Source organism: Scyliorhinus canicula, chromosome 22, assembly GCF_902713615.1.
Source record: "Scyliorhinus canicula chromosome 22, sScyCan1.1, whole genome shotgun sequence".
NCBI lineage: Eukaryota > Metazoa > Chordata > Chondrichthyes > Carcharhiniformes > Scyliorhinidae > Scyliorhinus > Scyliorhinus canicula.
The window spans coordinates 16,393,636-16,414,215 of NC_052167.1; the positions used below are offsets into that span (position 1 = coordinate 16,393,636).

At 47.9% G+C, this 20,580-nt stretch overlaps 1 protein-coding gene across 1 annotated transcript in view; it reads right to left on the reverse strand.

Moving 5' to 3' along the window:
- The window catches only part of LOC119956236, a 75,289-nt gene that overhangs the window by 34,353 nt on the left and 20,356 nt on the right, over positions 1 to 20,580 (reverse strand). Inside the window, exons 4-6 of the mRNA XM_038783271.1 lie at positions 14,423 to 14,567; positions 9,485 to 9,658; positions 7,340 to 8,554 (exon numbers count right to left, since the gene is read on the reverse strand). Of these exons, the coding sequence (XP_038639199.1) occupies positions 7,340 to 8,554; positions 9,485 to 9,658; positions 14,423 to 14,567 (1,534 nt within the window). The remainder of the gene's footprint in view (positions 1 to 7,339; positions 8,555 to 9,484; positions 9,659 to 14,422; positions 14,568 to 20,580) is intronic.

Genomic DNA, 20,580 nt, shown 5'->3' on the forward strand with positions numbered 1-20,580 from the left:
ATGTCCGCCGCCACCAGCTGGTTGGAGGTCGCATTGCTAACTAATATTATTCACAGGCATATCACCACACCCTGGGCTGGATTCTCTGCCCTGCCGGGCCACATTTCTGCCCCGACTCGCCAGCGGGATTCTCTGTTACGCCGGCCGGTCAATGGGGTTTCCCATTGGGGGGTTAGCCCCTCGCCATCGAGAAACCCCCGGGCGCCGGCAAAACGGAGAATCCCGTCGGCGGTGAATCCCGCCCACATCTTTCAGAAGCTTTACTGGATCAGCTCCCACGTGTGCACATTGTGGGAGATTATTAGGCTGCAGATGAATGGGGATTAGGAATTGATGTCAATTGGAGATATTTTGGTTCACAACACCAGTAGTGGCAACCAGGCCCAGCAGGGCAGAGGTAGGGCTTCAAGGATACCTTCAGAGCCTCAGTGCAACACCCCTAGCAACACCTGCCAATCCCTGGCTCAAGAAGGCCCAAAGTTGAGGAAAAGCAGTTGGGAAGGAGCTGAACATCGCCAAGAGCAAGTTGAAGCCAGGCGTCGACAATGAAAGTACCGTGTGCCAACCAGGGGGCACATCACCCACCCACTCCTCCAACCACCGTCTGCCCCGCCTGTGACAGAGATTAGAGGTCGCACATCGGACTCCTCAATCACCTGACAACTCATTTTTAGTGTGGAAGCAAGTCATCCTCACCTCCAGGATACTGCCTAAGAAGACGAAGATCCTCTGCTACCATCTCTGTCTCTTCATTTCTTTAAGAGGGTCTACAAACCTGCATCTTTGGCCAAGATTTTGTCACCTGCTCTTGGTCTCAAATCCGTTTGTTTATGATGCCCTGGCCCATTTTATAACATTAAAGGTTCAAGCTGTTATATTGTCCCACCCACCCAGGTGTTAAGTTAATGCTGAGGGAGAAGGCGCTAAAAACAGTTTGCCGAATTTAATCAATTTGGATATCTAAATCTCTGGAAAAACAAAGTCGTGGCTTTATAGAAAATTGGGCGGCACAGTGGTTAACACTGCTGCCTCACAGCACCAGGGACCCAGGTACGATTCTAAGCTCAGGTGACTGACTGTGTGGAGTTTGCACATTCTGCCCGTGTCTGCGTGGGTTTCCTCCGGGTGCTCCGGTTTCCTCCCACAGTCCAAAGATGTGCAGATTAAGCGGATTGGCCGTGCTAAACTGCACTTTAGGGTGGGGTTTCAGGAATAGGGTGAGGAATTGGGTCCAGGTAAGGTGGTCTTTCGAAGGGTCCATGCAGACTCGATGGGCCGAATGGCCCCTTCTGTACTGGAGGGATTCCATGATGATTCTAAAGAATATTTATTACATTGAAATGTCCTTAAACCCAGGCCTGACTACCTGCAGAATTGATTTTCTCATGTCGCAGAATCAAATTATATCATCAGAGAGAGTGGCCTTGGGATGGTGCGGGATTTGTGAGTGTTTCTGAGGCAGAATAAATAATGTGACAATCTCATACTGTCAGCCTGCTCAATGTAGGATATTTGTTTTATGTTTTTAAGCTGTGATAAATGATGGCCTTTCACAAGGGTGAACATGAATATTTTGTGTGATTCCATGTGGAGCAACCTGGGCTTCAGGAGCTGGATTGGCAACAGAATCAACTCTTCTGGCTGGTATTGAGAGGTTAACAACATTCACAGGGTATAAATTGTTATTCTGGATCCAGTCACAGATGTCAGGTTTGAGGAAGAGACATGTTTGAAGACCCCCTGGCCGCTATTGAAAGAGGTGTTTTCAGTGGGTTGGGCTTCCTGGCATTCCGATTACACCTAATAACAAAATAAAAGGTTTGTGGGGTCATGTTAAAGTCAACAATGAAGAAGGTGGTAAATCACATTAACTGGACTATTGGACATTGTGCAGTCAATCTGCACTGTATCAATTTCTACTTTGAGCTATGATGTTAGACTGAAGGACTGTCGGCTTTCTCAGGTGAAGCCACTACACAAAACGCCTCTGAAGATGCGGAATACAAGGAGATGTGGATACATAACAAGGCGCAGGGGATTGTGGGCATTTGGTGTGGCCTTGTCGCAGGTGCATGTGTCCCATCCAGGAGAGATCAATGTGTCCCATCCAGGAGAGATCAATGTGTCCCATCCAGGAGAGATCAATGTGTCCCATCCAAGAGAGATCAATGTGTCCCATCCAGGAGAGAGCAATGTGTCCCGTCCAAGAGAGATCAATGTGTCCCATCCAGGAGAGATCAATGTGTTCCATCCAGGAGAGATCAATGTGTCCCATCCAGGAGAGATCAATGTGTCCCATCCAGGAGAGAGCAATGTGTCCCATCCAAGAGAGATCAATGTGTCCCATCCAGGAGAGATCAATGTGTCCCATCCAAGAGAGATCAATGTGTCCCATCCAGGAGAGATCAATGTGTCCCATCCAGGGGAGATCAATGTGTCCCATCCAGGGGAGATCAATGTGTCCCTTTCAGGAGAGATCAAAGTGTCCCATTAGGGGGGAGATCAATGTGTCCCATCCAGAAGAGATCAATGTGTCCCATCCAGGAGAGATCAATGTGTCCCATCCAGGAGAGATCAATGTGTCCCATCCAGGAGAGATCAATGTGTCCCATCCAGGAGAGATCAATGAGTCCCATCCAGGAGAGATCAATGTGTACCATCCCAGAGAGATCAATGTGTCCCATCCAGGGGAGATCAATGTGTCCCTTTCAGGAGAGATCAAAGTGTCCCATCCAGGAGAGATCAATGTCTCCCATCTAGGGGAGATCAATATGTTTCTTTCAGGAGAGATCAATGTGTCCCATCCAGGAGAGATCAATGTGTTCCATCCAGGAGAGATCAATGTGTTCCATCCAGGGGAGATCAATGTGTCCCATCCAGGAGAGATCAATGTGTCCCATCCAGGGGAGATCAATGTGTCCCATCCAGGAGAGATCAATGTGTTCCATCCAGGAGAGATCAATGTGTTCCTTTCAGGAGAGATCAATGTGTTCATCCCAGAGACATCAATGAGTCCCATCCAGGAGAGATCAACGTGTCCCATCCATGAGACTTCAATGTGTCCCATCCAGGAGAGATCAATGTGTCCCATCCCAGAGAGATCTATGTGTTCCATCCAGGAGAGATCAATGTGTCCCATCCATGAGACTTCAATGTGTCCCATCCAGGAGAGATCAATGTGTCCCATCCCAGAGAGATCTATGTGTCCCATCCAGGAGAGATCAATGTGTCCCATCCAGGAGAGAACAATGTGTTCCATCCAGGAGAGATCAATGTGTCCCATCCAGGAGAGATCAATGTGTTCCATCCAGGAGAGATCAATGTGTCCCATCCAGGAGAGATCAATGTGTCCCATCCAGGAGAGATCAATGTGTCCCATCCAGGAGAGATCAATGTGTCCCATCCAGGAGAGATCAATGTGTCCCATCCAGGGGAGATCAATGTGTCCCATCCAGGAGACATCAATGTGTCCCATCCAGGAGAGAACAATGTGTCCCATCCAGGAGAGATCAATGTGTCCCATCCAGGAGAGATCAATGTGTCCCATCCAGGAGAGATCAATGTGTCCCATCCAGGAGAGATCAATGTGTCCCATCCCAGAGAGATCTATGTGTCCCATCCAGGGGAGATCAATGTGTCCCATCCAGGGGAGATCAATGTGTCCCATCCAGGAGAGATCAATGTGTCCCATCCAGGAGAGATCAATATGTTCCTTTCAGGAGAGATCAATGTGTCCCATCCAGGAGAGATCAATGTGCCCCATCCAGGAGAGATCAATGTGTCCCATCCAGGAGAGATCAATGTGTCCCATCCAGGAGAGATCAATGTGTCCCATCCAGGAGAGATCAATGTGTTCCATCCAAGAGAGATCAATGTGTCCCATCCAGGAGAGATCAATGTGTCCCATCCAGGAGAGATCAATATGTTTCTTTCAGGAGAGATCAATGTGTCGATTCCAAGAGAGATCAATGTGTCCCATCCAGGAGAGATCAATGTGTCCCATCCAGGAGAGATCAATGTGTTCCTTTCAGGAGAGATCAATGTGTCCCATCCAGGAGAGATCAATGTGTCCCATCCAGGAGAGATCAATGTGTCCCATCCAGGAGAGATCAATGTGTCCCATCCAGGAGAGATCAATGTGTCCCATCCAGGAGAGATCAATGTGTCCCATCCAGGAGAGATCAATGTGTCCCATCCAGGAGAGATCAATGTGTCCCATCCAGGAGAGATCAATTTTTTCCCTCCAGGAGAGATCAATTTTTTCCCTCCAGGAGAGATCAATGTGTTCCATCCAGGAGAGATCAATGTGTCCCATCCAGGAGAGATCAATGTATCCCATCCAGGAGAGATCAATGTGTCCCATCCAGGAGAGATCAATGTGTCCCATCCAGGAGAGATATCGTACATCAGGAATTTGCAGAACTGGAATATGCTTGAAACTCCTGTCCGTGTGTACATGTACTTATCATTATAAATAGCTACCAGAGGATATCTTGCCTCAGAGATTCCAAAGTTTGATCTTAGGCAGTGACCAGTAGGTGGTGCTGCAGGTTGATATTTCGATCAGCTTGGAGCTAAATTCACTGTGAAATCAATGCCAGTGAAAAAGAAGTCAGTCTTTGTAGAGGAGGAGGAAGTCAAATTCTTGGACTCATTTAGTGAAATTTTCCATTCTCTGTGCAGAGTTCTGGCTGGGTTGAGAAAATGGGCGTGCAGCTCATCAGCAACATAGTCGGCCTTTCTCACCCATGCAAAATAAATCTGGTGTGACTCATGCCGGCTTGCTGGGGAGTCGGAGACAGAATAAGGCCGCACCATAGAATCCCGGAAAACCTCCGCTAGGCAATACAGGGTCCCCCGCTCCCACACACACAGAGACCCCACCCCATGAATGCAGGGCCCCTCACCCCACACAGACATGGGGGAACCCCCTACCACATGCATAAAGGAAGAACCCCTCCTCCATACGCACAAGAGGAATCCCTCCCCCCCTGGACACGGGGGACTCCCACCTGGATTTGGGGACCCCCCCATTGATACAAGGACCTCCCACATGGAGATGGGGATTCCCCAGCCCCATGGACACTAGTGACCATCCACACAGACACGAGGAACTCTCTCCAAACTTATAAGGGAAACCTCCCTCAATGTAGCTCCCCAGAGGGTTCTCCCGGCACAGAACTCTGGCACTGCCCCAGGGCAATGCCAGGGTGCCAGGGGCAGTCCAATGGTGCCAGGGGAATTGACAGCATGCTATGGGACAGTTCCAGGGCAGTGCTGGGGCCAATGCCAAGGTGGCAGGCGGGAGTGCCAGGGAAGTGCCTGGGTTACGCCCCTCACTCCCCCAGGGGTTATACTTACCTGTGAGCCCCGGCAGATTTTCTTCTCCTGGTTTCTGTTTTTAATAAGCAGCTGCAGACCTCGCCGATGTCACATCACATTGGTGAAGGGGCAGTTCGAAATGTGGGAGACAATGCGGTGCGGAATTTGTAATCAAATTTATTATTATTTCGCCGGCGTAATCTCATTTCGTGAATCTGCCCAGAAAGGTCAGGAAGCTCATTTCATCACCGGCGGGAGACTGGGAGAATCAGAAAACAAACTACCTCCGGTAAGATTCTCATTTTCTGAGTCTCGTGATATTTTGCACTCACGCCGTCGTTTGCGTTTGTGGCGAACACACAAAATCCCAAACAATTAAATTCAGCACGGGTTAAACCAGGCTTTCCAACTTAACTATTAAATTCAGTGTCATAATATACACCAGTATATCATGGTGCAGACACACGCGCTGATGGACACACAGAGGGACCAATCAACATGCACAAACACCGCAGCCAATCACCAGTTAGAACACACGCACTATAAAGACAGAGGGCATCACTTTTCCCGCTTATTCAGGATGCAGCCTCTCAGAAGCACAAGAGCTTATCAGTTACAGTACAGACACTCACCACATACTGAGTGATTCAACTGGTTCGAACAGACACAGGTCTCTAGTTAATCTAGCATCGTGTAAGCCCACAGTAATAGTATGTGTAGCAATTTATAAGAGTTAATAAAATGGTGTTGAACCATCTTCAGTGTTGGTGGCCTGTGTGTGCTTCACGGATCCAGGGTGCCCAACACATCATTTAGCATGGGTTACACCGGGATTTCCAACTTTTACATGGTTGGGGGGAGCAACATTTCAAAAATGTTCTTCCTATAGGAACCGATGAGCAAATTGTGAAAAGATAACGTTTTGTACAAGATTCAGCATGAATTAAACATAAAACTGAGGAAGGGAAAGAAACAACTTTCTGAGCATAAAACAATGAATAATAATTAAAGATGAACATTAGAGTGTAATAGGGTGAGGGTGTGTGTGTCCAGCTCACTCCCAGGCTCAGGGTATTCATTCACTCACACTCACCGGAGTTTGACGTCTCCAGATGCCCCCGACTCCAAAAACATTTGAGGAGTTTGCGGAGTTAGTCAACGGGCATTATCACCTGAACTCCTCGGTGATAATGCAACAATATAAAATTAATTCGACGACTAGGGCCCCAGGGGAGAACAGTGCGAGTTCAGGTCTGCCTTGAATGACATGTTGAAAGACAGACTAGTCTGTGGTGTAATGACACGGCCGTACAAAATAAATTATTAGCAGAGGCAGAGGTTACCTTGAAGAAGGCATTGGAGATTGCCCAAGGGCTGCACCCTATGGAGGAGAAGGTAAAAGCAATTAAGCAAGCACCAGCCACCAAATATATGTTCGAATTGAAATTGTTTTTCGGAATGGTGAATTATTACGGAAGATTTATTCCTAATCTTTCTACAATGTGGGCATCCCTACACAAACTGCTCGAGAAGCACCAGAGGTGTTATGGGAGAGAGCATCAGAAAGAAGCCTTTGAACACATTAAATTAGCTTTGCAGTCACCCAATTTCTTAGCTCATTTTGATCCCTCAATAGAGATTATTCTTATCTGCGATACTTCTTATCGGAGCGGTTTTAAGGTGCGGAAAGGCTTATTGTCTATACCTCGGGGATTCTGACCAATGCTCAAAAAGCTTCATCTCAAATGAATAAAGAGGGACTGGCCGTAATGTCTGGTGTGAAGAAGTTCCATCAATATGTTTATAGTTGGCCCTTCATAGCAGTTACTGACCACAAACATCTGTTGGTCTTATTTAGGAAGGACAAGTCCATTTCTCCCATAGATTCAGCTGGGGTCCAAAGCTGGGCCCTATTATTAGCAGCCCATGAGTATACTTTTCAGCATAGACTGGGTACACAAACATAACTCGCGGATGCTTTAAGCCACCTTCCCCGCTAGAAAGTATACCGCCTTACCAGAAAGTACACCATCTCCGCCAGTAACAGAGGAAAGTATACCATCTCCGCCAGTACCACAGGAGAGTATACCACCACCGCCAGTACCACAGGAGAGTATACCACCTCCCCCAGTGCCACAGGAGAGTATACCATCTCCACCAGTACCACAGGAGAGTATACCACCTCCACCAGTAACAGAGGAGAGTATACCACCTCCACCAGTAACAGAGGAGAGTATACCACCTCTGCCAGTAACAGAGGAAAGTATACCACCTCCGCCAGGACCACAGGAGAGTATACCACCTCCGCCAGGACCACAGGAGAGTATACCACCTCCTCCAGTAACAGAGGAAAGTATTCCACCTCCGCCAGTAACACAGGAGAGTATACCACCTCCGCCAGTATCACAGGAGAGTATACCACCTCCGCCAGTACCACAGGAGAGTATACCACCTCGGCCAGTACCACAGGAGAGTATACCACCTCTGCCAGTAACACAGGAGAGTATACCACCTCCCCCAGTATCACAGGAGAGTATACCACCTCCGCCAGGACCACAGGAGAGTATACCACCTCCGCCAGTACCACAGGAGAGTATACCACCTCGGCCAGTACCACAGGAGAGTATACCACCTCCGCCAGTACCACAGGAGAGTATACCACCTCCCCCAGTACCACAGGAGAGTATACCACCTCCCCCAGTGCCACAGGAGAGTATACCACCTCCGCCAGTACCACAGGAGAGTATACCACCTCCGCCAGTACCACAGGAGAGTATACCACCTCCCCCAGTGCCACAGGAGAGTATACCACCTCCGCCAGTATCACAGGAGAGTATACCACCTCCGCCAGTACCACAGGAGAGTATACCACCTCCACCAGTATCACAGGAGAGTATACCACCTCCACCAGTATCACAGGAGAGTATACCACCTCCGCCAGTAACACAGGAGAGTATACCACCTCCGCCAGTACCACAGGAGAGTATACCACCTCCGCCAATACCACAGGAGAGTATACCACCTCCGCCAGTACCACAGGAGAGTATACCACCTCCGCCAGGACCACAGGAGAGTATACTACCTCCGGCAGTACCACAGGAGAGTATACCACCTCCGCCAGTACCACAGGAGAGTATACCACCTCCTCCAGTACCACAGGAGAGTATACCACCTCCGCCAGTACCACAGGAGAGTATACCACCTCCGCCAGTACCACAGGAGAGTATACCACCTCCGCCAGTACCACAGGAGAGTATACTACCTCCGGCTCCGGGGGGGGGGGGGGCCTCTACGGTGGCCTGGCACACAATCGAGGCCTACCCATCAGCGGGTGGGCGTATCCCGGTGGGAGCCTATGATCCTCCACGGTAGGTCTCCGCCATGTTGCGTCAGGGCCGGCGCGGAGACGGCAACCCACGCACATGCGTGAACTCGAGCTGGCTGTGCTGAGGCTCAAGTGCCGTGCGAGCCCCCTATGCGGAGCGGGATCTCTGATCCTAGGGGCCAGATAACGCCATCGTAAAACGCTCCGGCGTCAACACGTTGCCCCAGAATCGGAGAATCCCGCCCCATGTTCCTGCTCAGAATAGATGCACATTCCAAGGGATTGTACAAACACAGAATTAAGTCCACGATCTCATCAGCAGCGGTAGGGAAAATGCGACAAATATTTCAACGAGTACAGTCCCAGTCTACTCAACCTCTTCTCGTGATCCAACCCCCTAAACTGTGGGATTAACCTAGTGAATCTCCTCTGCACACCCTCCAGCACCAGTACATCCTTCCTCAGGAAAGGAGACCAAAACTGAACACAATTCTTCAGGTGTGGCCTCACGAACATCTTATACAGTTGCAGCATGATTTTCTATTGTATCAGTGGTTGCTGCCACATCTTTGCCTCAAGCTGCTGCTCGCTCTTCAGTCTTGTCTGCCTGTGGTAAACCACTGTTACACCTTTATTAGGTGATGTATGGTAGGACCTGTACTACAGGTTCGTCGGTAGTCCCTGCCTTGCTGGCTCCGCCCAGTAGGCGGAGTATAAATATGTGTGTCCTCCATGCAGCAGCCATTTCACCCGCTGCTGTGGGAGGCCACACATCTTAGAGCAATAAAGCCTCAGTTGTATCCAACTCTAGTCTTTGTCCAATTGATTGTGCGTCACTGCCTCCTCTTCCCGTATTGTTTTCTTTTCCTCAAACTCTTCATCATAGACTGGGAGTTTCACATGAGCATTTTTGAGCTCTGCCAGGTCAATTTCCTTTGTTGTCTCAATTACAATCTCCTCCACAAACTCAAACTCAGGGGTGATCTTTGTCTTGGTTGTGGTGTAAGACGACTGTGTCAATTATTGGGGTTGCCTGAATGTATTGGCTGAAGGAATGAAGCTCTCAGTACCTGATCCAATTCTTGTCTCCTCACCTTCAAGGAATTTCCTTAATAGAAATATTAAAAAGTGTGAGGGGAAGCATTTTGGTAGGAAGGACATGGAGCGACAATATAAAATAAGGGGCATACGTTCTTCAGGGGATCAGGAGCAGAGAGACCTGGGTGCATCTGTGCATCGATCATTGAAGGTGGCAGGACAGGCGGAGAGAGCAGTTAATAAAGCAGACAGTATTCTGGGCTTTATCTATAGGAGCATAAAGTACAAGAACAAGGAGGTCATGCTGAACTTATACAAGATACTAGTGGGCAACACGGTGGCGCAGTGGTTAGCACTGCTGCCTCACGGCTCCGAGGTCCCAGGTTCAATCCCGGCTCTGGGTCACTGTCCGTGTGGAATTTGCACATTCTCCCCGTGCCTGCCTGGGTTTCGCCTCCACAACCCAAAGATGAGCAGGGTAGGTGGATTGGCCACGCTAAATTGCCCCTTAATTGGAAAAAATGAATTGGGTACTCTAAATTTATAAATAAAAATACAAGATACTAGTTTGATCTCAGCTGGAATATTGTGTTACAATTCTGGGCACCACATTGGAAAGATGTGAATGCATTGGAGAGAGTGTAGAGGAGGTCTACAGAATGTTTCCAGGGGTGAGAAACTTCAGTTGTGAGGATGAATTGGAGAGATTGGGACTTTTCCCCATGGACGATTGAAGGTTAAGAGGAGATTTGATCGAGAATGTTGTGCCTGGAAGTGTGGTAGAGGCAGGTTCAATCGAGGCATTCAAGAGGGAATTCGACGATTGTTTGAATTGAAACAATGTGCAGGGGTACCGGGACAAGGCAGGGGAATGGCCCTCAGTCACGATGCTCGTTTAGAGAGCTGGCACGGTCACGATGGGCCGAATGGCCTCCTTCCGCACCGCAACAATCCTGTGATTCTCCGATCTGAAAGTTTCACAACTGAGATTAAGAGATTTGGATCAGACAAGCTTATTAAGGGATGACTGAACTAAGGCAGGTCGATGGGGTTAAGACATTGACCAGACATGATCTGATTGAACGATAGGACTGGTTTGAGTGCCTGAATGATCTGTTCCTCTGAAACTATCAGAAAGGAAGGAGTCATTGCTCGTGCCAGCCTGGCGTGTTGCTGCATGTACCTGCTGACTGCAGAATGACTGCATCTGCCCAGCACTGCAGCTGAACAAATGCAGATAGATTTATCAATGAGCCAGGTCAAATGCACGGTTGTTGTGTTACTGTAATACATTGAGCATGAGAGATAACTGTGTAGATGTTTCCGGAATGCTGCAGTTTTAACCATTTCCCAGCCTGCGATGTCCTGGCCAATATTTATCCCTCAGACATGTTCACCAAAACAGACGCCCCCTTCATATCTCTCATTGTTGTTTGTAGGAATTGCTGAACAGACGTTCGCTGGCACTTTCCCTGTGCTCCAAAAGTATCCCGTGCTCTATGAGGGACTCGTGGATGTCCTGAAGATGTTCAGCTGCAGTGCTGGGCAGATGCAGTCATTCTGCAGTCAGGAACATGCAGCAACACACTAGGCCGGCGCTACATAAATGCAAGTTTTTTTTTTCGATAGAAATTCCAATAATTTTCATTGATGAATAACTGACATCTATAATCTGTTTAGTCACCATTAGTTGTGGGAGGAAACTGAAGGGAACTCTTAAAGTTGCTCAAAATAATTCCACTCCTCAACATGTATCACTCTGAATCTCTATAGGTCAGGTACGTGTTAAAATTATTATTTTATCCCAAACCTTTTGTTACAATGTTTTAGCAACTTGATGCCTTATAGTTGAACTTGGCAGTTGAACTTAAGATTATAAATTAGCATTGTCAAAATGCATTGATTTGTAACTCCAGAAATCTTTAACCCCACATCTCTGCTACATCTGTTTTGTGCTGCTGTGTATATTCTGTGCTTGATCCAATTCAAGACCAGTGCACAGTAATCAGCCCTACCTGTCGGGGGCAATATCCACGGACTTCCGGTGGCGGCCGTGGTGTGAGTGGCCGCACACGGGCAGCTCCTGCTTGAAGGCGTATGTCATAATAAGCACCCATGCACATCATGAGATAAAAGCAGGCAGTGACAGACACCCAGGTGAGCCAATCAACAGACAGAACAGAACACGACCAATCACCAGACAGAACGCCAGAAGGGGGCTTCCAACTATAAAACACACGAGGCATCAGCACTCTGCTCTTTCCACTGGTGACAACTGTAGTGACAGTCAGGGTGTACAAATCATTCATCACCTTCTACACGTGGATCAGAGCTAGCCTGGTCTAGATAGTTAGAGTCCGTTAACTTAGAGTAGTAGAGAGTCAACCCACAGGCAGCTGTGTGCTTCGTTACTGAAGTTCAATAAATCTTACTGAACCAACGCCTACGTTTGGTGTATGCTTTATAGCTTAACTGCATCGTGTTGCAGTCCGTGTTACCCCAGGGTGAATAACAGAACAGCGTAGAAAATAACTTTGGAGGGAGGTTTTAATTTTCTTTTCCTCCAATGTGGAGGGTTTTTAACTTCCTTTTACTGTTGGATTGACAAAGGGTAGCAGGGATGAACATGTTTGTAAGGGGACTGTTGTCCCCACCCCCCTCCTGTTTGTCTTTGGGGGAAGTGACCTGTGGTTCGAGATTACAGGGGCAATTACAGGGCCAATTTGATAGGGTGATGATATGAAGGGCAGTAGGGCCAGAGACAGGTTTAGATACCTGAGGATCCCAGGTAGCAAGGGAATGGACGATGCTACACAAATGGAATTTAACAAAACTGTTGGAAGAGGTTAGGGAGGATCTGAAGAGGTGGACACGCTGCACTTGACTTTGGCAGGCAGGGTCCAAGTGGTGAAGATGAACATTCTGACAAGGTCCCTGTTCAGATGCCAGGCACTCCCGATCTTTGTATCAAAGGCCTTCTTTCGAAAACTGGATATGATTATTTCAGACTTTCTATGGGCAAGGCAGGTGCCAAGGGTTAAGGGGACCCTGCTACAGAGGCAGAAGGGAGGGTTGATGTTGCCGAACCTGCTACATTATTACTGGGCGGCAAACAAGGAGAAGGTGAGGTGGTGGTGGGAAGGAGAAGACGGTAGGAAGGAGGAAGAATTCTGAAGGAGGTCCAGCTCGAGGGCTATGGTGATGGCAACATTGCCAATGTTGCTAAGGAAACATACGGAGAGCACTTTAGGATGGAGGGGACAATGGTGTTAACACCGCTGTGCGAAAACCACAGTTTTGAGTCGGGGAGATAGATGGCATATATAGTAATAATAATAATCCCTATTTCATGTCACAAGTACATTAACACTGCAATTAAGTCATTGTGAAAATCCCCTAGTTGCCACATTCCGGCGCCTGTTCGGGTACACAGAGGGAGAATTCAGAATGTCCAATTCACCTAACAAGCAGATCTTTCTGAGGAAGTGGAGAGAAGTGGGGCTTATTCAGGTGAGAGATCTGTACCTGGAAGAGGGATTTGCCAGTATAGAGGAACTGAAGGAGAGGGTAGAGTTCCCGAGGGGAAGTAAGTTTAGGTACCTGCAAGTAAGGGACTTCGCACGGAAGGTTTGGAAAGAGTTCCCCAGGTTGCTGAGGTACACTCTGTTGGAGTAATTGCTGCTTCCAGATGTGGAAGGGGAGAACAGGATCGGAGACGTATACGGGTGGCTGGGAGAGCAGGGAGGTGAGGAGGTGATGAAGATTAAGGAAACGTGGGAGGGAGAACTGGGAGGGGAGATAATCTGGGGAGTATGGAGTGAGGCACTACGAAGGGTAAATGCGACCTCCTCATCCGCAAGGATGAGCCTGATACAGTTCAAGGCGGTACAAGAGGTACACATGACTCGGGCAAGAATGAGTGGGTTCTTCCAGGGAGTGACAGACGAGTGTGAGTAGTGTGGGCAAGGACCAGCGAATCATGTTCATATGTTTTGGGGCTGCGAAAAGTTGGGGAGATTCTGGGTGGGAGAATTCGCGGCACTAACAAGGGTAGTGGGGATGGAGGTTGAGTCGGACTCTATGGTGGCGATAATTGGGATATATCGGAGAAGCCGGAGCTGATGGAGGGAAAGAGGGCCAATGTCGTGGCCTTCGCTTCTCTGATTGCCGGCTGAAGAATTCTGCAGGAGTGGCATTCAGCAATGCCACCAGGGCTATGGCTTGGCTGGGGGACTTACATGACTTTCTTCACTTGGAAAAGATTAAGAATGAAGGGGTTCAGGAGATGGCTTTGAGGCAAGGTAGGGGATGTTCATGGCCGTGTTTGAGGAGCTCTTCATTACAGGGGGTGAAGGAGGAGGAGAGTGAAAAAGAAGAAAATCCGTACAAACTGTTGTGTGTTGGGGAATTTGTCCCCCAAATTCTTTGTTTTGTAACCTTTTACATACGTTTGGAATAAAATATATATTTTTTAAAAAGGAGACATTTTGACAATCAGTAGATCTCGATATTCCCTCAGGCCAGGAGTCAACTTCTATTGAATCTCTAAATTAATTTCCTAATTGATGTAAAGTACCACAAAATTTGTTTAAGGATTATGTTGGAATACAACAGGAAAGTCTAAGCAGATCATGTCACTGTGAAATAAATTCTTCCCTGCTATTCGATTAGTTCTGAATGGTGCCTATTCTCCATCTTGTTCAGCTGTTTCTCCAGAGACTCCTCCCTCCCTCTCACTGTCTCCATGTCCAGCTTCTTGCTCTGCAGAAGTCGATTGTGCTCACTGATCCCCTGCCTTGTGTTCTGCAGAGTTTCCCTGTTTGCTGCTGCTGCATCAATGAGTTTGACCACTCTGGATGTTGTAATGATCTCGTTGGACGCCCTGATTTTCAACAAGAACATTTGTAGTTAAAGTTATAAATCATTTATTAACTTTAACTGTGGCTAAACTATATACAGGACAACAGATGAAAAACAGTAAAGAAACCTCTCTTTTCAACTTCCTCCAGCCAGTCTGAGGTCAGCTGACTTTAACATTCACTTATATACCAGTGAGACTCCTAGTGGTCAGTCGGTGAATTTCAATACAACCATCATATCACTACAGATGTGAACCATTCCTCTGCTTGCTGCATGTTCACATCGACATCCTTCCATCTGAGCCCGAATCTCTCTCAGGGTCGAACTCCTCCTTGTGATTGAAATTGAGTTTCTCAAGAACATCGATGAGAGATTGTGCTTTCCGTTCCAACTCTACTTTGATCAGATTTGTATTGTCCCTGTCTTTCTGACAGGCTGAATACTTGCTTCAGTCCCAATGCTTCACAGCTCCAGGGTCCCAGGTTCGATTCCCGGCCTGGGTCACTGTCTGTGTGGAGTCTGCACGTTCTCCCCATGTCTGCGTGGGTTTCCTCCGGGTACTCCGGTTTCCTCTCACAGTCCAAAGATGTGCAGGTTAGGTCAATTAGGCCATGATAAATTGCCCATAGTGTCCAAAAAAGGTTTGGTGGGGTTACTGGGATCGGGCGGAGGTGGCCGGATTGGATGGAGGTGTGGGCATAGGTAGAGTGCTCTTTCTAAGGGCCGGTGCAGACTCGATGGGCCAAATGGACTTCTGCACTGTAAATTGTATGATTCTATGATTCCATGTTGATGTTTGTCTTTCTCCCTCATATTTTCTTTTCAACCTTTGGAGATCTTTCCCCAGATGATCGCAGTCCAGGTGAATTTGCATCTTCTGCCTTTCACTTTCTTGGATGAGATTTCTTATCCCAGTGATCTCTGGCTCATTGATCTTTGGAAGCTCTGTTGGCCTTTCTCGTAGGTCTGTGATCTCTGCCTCCGTCCCTCACTCTGTTGCTCCGGCTGGCGGACCCTGTCGATGAAGCCGGCAAAGTGGTCGTTGAGTCCCTGCATCAGCTCTTTCTCGTTGACACCCACCACTTGGCGATCTCCACGAGAGAGGCTGGGCAGGCTGAACTCGTCATTTCCTGCCGGTTTATATCCTCCAGTCTCAGGCTTGAGGGATGACCTGGACCAGTGCTGGAAACTGAACTCTCTGCCTGGGAAGTCCAGCTTGCGATTCAAGGTCCTGGAGGAGACCGAGTGCAATTTCCCAAAAGGAGAGATACTGTGAGACTGCTAACCCTGGCTCATTCTGCAGCTGTTGGACTGTGCCAGAATTCAATCTCATTCTTTTCTCTCTGTCTTAAACAGCAAGTGCTAGTACAGTAGTGACTTTGCAAAAAAGAACCTGATTCTCTGCTTACTAAAGGGGAACTTTAATGCCTCTGCTTGATTTCTGTCCTGCATTTCGAATGGCAATATTGACAGCCCAGGCAATTTGATTTCTTTGGTAAGATTGAGACTTTTTTAGAACAGTACAGCACAGAACAGGCCCTTCGGCCCTCGATGTTGTGCCGAGCAATGATCACCCTACTCAAACCCACGTATCCACCTTATACCCGTAACCCAACAACCTTACTTTTTTAGGACACTACAGGCAATTTAGCATGGCCAATCCACCTAACCCGCACATCTTTGGACTGTGGGAGGAAACCGGAGCACCCGGAGGAAACCCACGCACACACGGGGAGGATGTGCAGACTCCGCACAGACTTAATTGTGAAAAATCAATTCGTTTCGAGTTTCAAAATAAATTTGCAGAAAATTCCCCTGACTCACAAATGTAGAATATTGTTTCATTCCCAGATAATTGCTGACTCCATGTTAGGAACATGTCCTTCTGTATTCACCTGCTGGATCCCTGGATATTCCTGGCGGCAGTATTCATTTTAACACATGGCTTCCAAGTAGGCTTAAGCTGTGATCATATACAAACAAATCCATTCTAAACCATCGGCATTTAGCCTCTGCTTAGACTCTAAGGAGTCTAGGATCATGCAAGTAATTGATTCCAGCAAAGTACAGCTCTGGTAATGTGGAGTACAAAGCTATGGTTCACTCAAGGTGTGGAGTGCACGTTGAACAGTAATCCCCTCTTCAGTGCAAGCCTTTATTTTGAAGCTTGCCATAAATTGTTATGGTTGGATGAACTTCTAACAAACTTTTGTCCATGAAACAGTCTTTCTTCAGTAAAACTCGTTTTTGATCATGCTGTGGTTTGACCCTGCTATCTTTCTCTGCACTGAAATCAATCTAAGAACTGAGTTTACAGAGTCCCAAAGCTCTTACAGCATTGAAAACGATCCTTCGCCCATTGTGTGTGTGCTGGCCATCAGGTCACTCTCCTCCAATCCCCTTTTTCAGCATTTGGTCCGTAGCCTTGCACGATGCGTCATTTCAAGGACTCACCTGAATATTTCTCAAATGTTGTGAGGATTTCCGCCTCTACGGTAGCACAGTGGTTAGCACTGTTGTTTCGCAGCGCCAGGAACCCGGGTTCGATTCTCGGCTGGGGTCACTGTCTGTGCGGAGTCTTCGCGCTCTCCCCGTGTCTGCGTGAGCTTCCTCCGGGGTGCTCCGGTTTCCTCCCACAGTCCGAGGATGTGCAGGTTAGGTGGATTGGCCGTGCTAAATTGCCCTTAGTGTCCAAAAATGGTTGGGTAAGGTTACTGGGTCACAGGGATAGGGTGGAGGTGTAGGCTTGGGTGGGGTGCTCTTTCCAAGGGCGGTGCAGACTTGATGGACCAAAAGGCCTCCTTCTGCACTGTAAATTCTATGATTTTATGATACCACCCTTTCTGACAGTGAGTTCCAGATTCCCACCACCCCATGGGAGAAAAGGTTTCAGTTTTTTCAGCGGTAACAGCGAGAGCAGTAACCAGGGGGCTGTCGGGAAGCTAAGTTTCCCGTTAAAACCTTACCTTACAGGAGAAGCGGCCTTCAGTTTTTCAGTGGTAGCAGCGAGAGCAGTAACCAGGGGGCTGTTGGGAAGGTAGGTTTCCCTTTATAAAACCTACCTTACATGAGCGGTGAGAGGGAGGTGCTGAGTGGGTGCGGTCGAATTGCACTCTGGGAAGGTGAGTGAACTGATATATTTGGGCAGCGGCTGAACCCGAGACATTACACGTGTAGTGTCTCCCACCCGCCCTCCTCCTCTAACCAAACAAAAAAGACTGGTACGTTGATAAGGTAAGGTTTTTCTATTTCTATTTCTTTTTATTGTGTGATTGGTAACAATTTCTTTTTTTTTCCCTTTTTCATTTATTTATTATTTGATATTTTAGTTGGACTAAGTTAAGTTTAAGATTAAAAATGGCAGGAGATCTCAGACCCATGTTATGTTCCTCTTGCTCAATGTGGGAACTCATGGACGTGGCCGATGCCCCTGACTCCTTTACGTGCGGGATCTGTGTCCAGCTACAGCGCTTGTTAGGTCGCATGACGGCTCTGGAGCTGCGGATGGACTCACTTTGGAGCATCCGCGATGCTGAGGAGATCGTGGATGGCACGTTTAGCGAATTGGTCACACCGCAGATTAGGATTGTTGAGAGAGAGAAAGGGAATGGGTGACCAAAGGCAGAGAGAAAGCAGGAAGGCAGTGCAGGTGTCCCCTGCGGTCATCTCCCTCCAAAACAGGTATACCGTCTTGGATACTGTTGGGGGAGATGGCTCACCAGGGGTAGGCAACAGTAGCCAGGTTCATGGCACCGTGGCTGGCTCTGCTGTACAGAAGGGCGGGAAAAAGAGTGGAAGGGCTATAGTCACAGGGGATTCAATTGTAAAGGGAGTAGACAGGCGTTTCTGTGGTTGAAAATGAGACTCCCGAATGGTATGTTGCCTCCCAGGGATGTCTCAGATGGGCTGCAGAACATTCTGAAGGGGGAGGGTGAACAGCCAGTTGTCGTGGTGCATATAGGCACCAATGGTATAGGCAAAAAACGGGATGAGGTCCTACAAGCAGAATTTAGGGAGTTAGGAGCCAAGTTAAAAAGTCGGACCTCAGAGGTAGTAATCTCAGGATTGCTACCACTGCCACGTCAGAGTAGAAATGAAAGAATAGGCAGGATGAATGCGTAGCTTGAGAGATGGTGCAGGAGGGAGGGGTTCAGATTTTTGGGACATTGGGACCGGTTCTTGGGGAGGTGGGACTACTACAAATTGGATGGTCTACACCTGGGCCGGACTGGAACCAATGTCCTTGGGGGTGCTTTTGCTTGTACTGTTGGGGAGGGTTTAAACTAATGAGGCAGGGCGGTGGGAACCAAATGAGGAGATTAGTGGACAGTAAGGAGGTAGTAACTAAAGCCTGTAAGGAACTAGATCATGAGGTCAGCATGGCTAAGGGGAAGAGTAGGCAGGGAGCAGATGATGAACGTAAAGGGACTGGTGGTCTGAGGTGCATTTGTTTTAGGTAAGGCAGATGAACTTAGGGTTTGGATTAGTATATGGGAGTATGATGTTATTGCTATTACTGAGACTTGGTTGAGGGAAGGGCATGATTGGCAACTAAATATCTCAGGTTATCGATGCTTCAGGCGGGATAGAGAGGGAGGTAAAAGGGGTGGAGGAGTTGCATTACTGGTCAGAGAGGATATCACAGCTGTGCTGAAGGAGGGCACTATGGAGGACTCGAGCAGTGAGGCGATATGGGCAGAGCTCAGAAACAGGAAGGGTGCGGTAACAATTTTGGGGCTGTACTACAGACCTCCCAACAGCGAGCGTGAGATAGAGGTACAAATATGTAAACAGATTATGGAAAGATGTAGGAGCAACAGGGTGGTGGTGATAGATTTTCCCAACATTGACTGGGATACACTTAGTGTCAGAGGTCTAGATGGAGCAGTATTTGTAAGGAGCATCCAGGAGGGTTTTCTAGAGCAGTATGTAAATAGTCCAACTCAGGAAGGGGCCATACTGGACCTGGTATTGGGGAATGAGCCTGGCCAGGTGGTTGAAGTTTCAGTCGGGGATTACTTTGGGAATAGTGATCACAATTCCATAAGTTTTAGAATACTCATGGACAAAGGCGAGAGTGGTCCTAAAGGAAGAGTGCTAAATTGGTGGAAGGCCAACTGTACCAAAATTCGGCAGGAGCTGGGGAATGTGGATTGGGAGCAGCTGTTTGAAGGTAAATCCACATTTGATATGTGGGAGGCTTTTAAAGAGAGGTTGATTAGAGTGCAGGACAGACATGTCCCTGTGAAAATGAGGGATAGAAATGGCAAGATTAGGGAACCATGGATGAGAGGTGAAATTGTGAGACGAGCTAAGAGGAAAGAGGAAGCATACATAAGACCTTGGCGACTGAAGACAGACAAAGCTTTGGAAGAATATCGGGAATGTAGGACCAATCTGATACGAGGAATCAAGAGGGCAAAAAGGGGTCATGAAATATCTTTAGCAAACAAGGTTAAGGAAAATCCCAAAGCCTTTTATTCATATGTAAGAAGCAAGAGGGTAACTAGAGAAAGGGTTGGCCCACTCAAGGACAAAGGAGGAAAGTTATGCGTGGAGTCAGAGAAAATGGGTGAGATTCTTAACGAGTACTTTGCATTAGTATTCACCGAGGAGAGGGACATGACGGATGTTGAGGTTTGGGATAGATGCTTGATTACTCTAGGCCAAGTTGGCATAAGGAGGGAGGATGTGTTGGGTATTCTAAAAGGCATTAAGGTGGACAAGTCCCCAGGTCCAGATGGGATCTATCCCGGGTTACTGAGGGAAGTGAGAGAGGAAATAGCTGAAGCCTTAACAGATAGCTTTGCAGCATCCTTGAACACGGGTAAGGTACTGGAGGACTGGAGAATTGCTAATGTTGTCCCCCTTATTTCAGAAGGGTAGCAGGGATAATTGAGATAATTATAGACCGGTGAGCCTGACGTCAGTGGTAGGGAAGCTGTTGGAGAAGATACTGAGGGATAGGATCTATTCCCATTTGGAAGAAAATGGGCTTATCAGTGATAGGCAACATGGTTTGTGCAGGGAAGGTC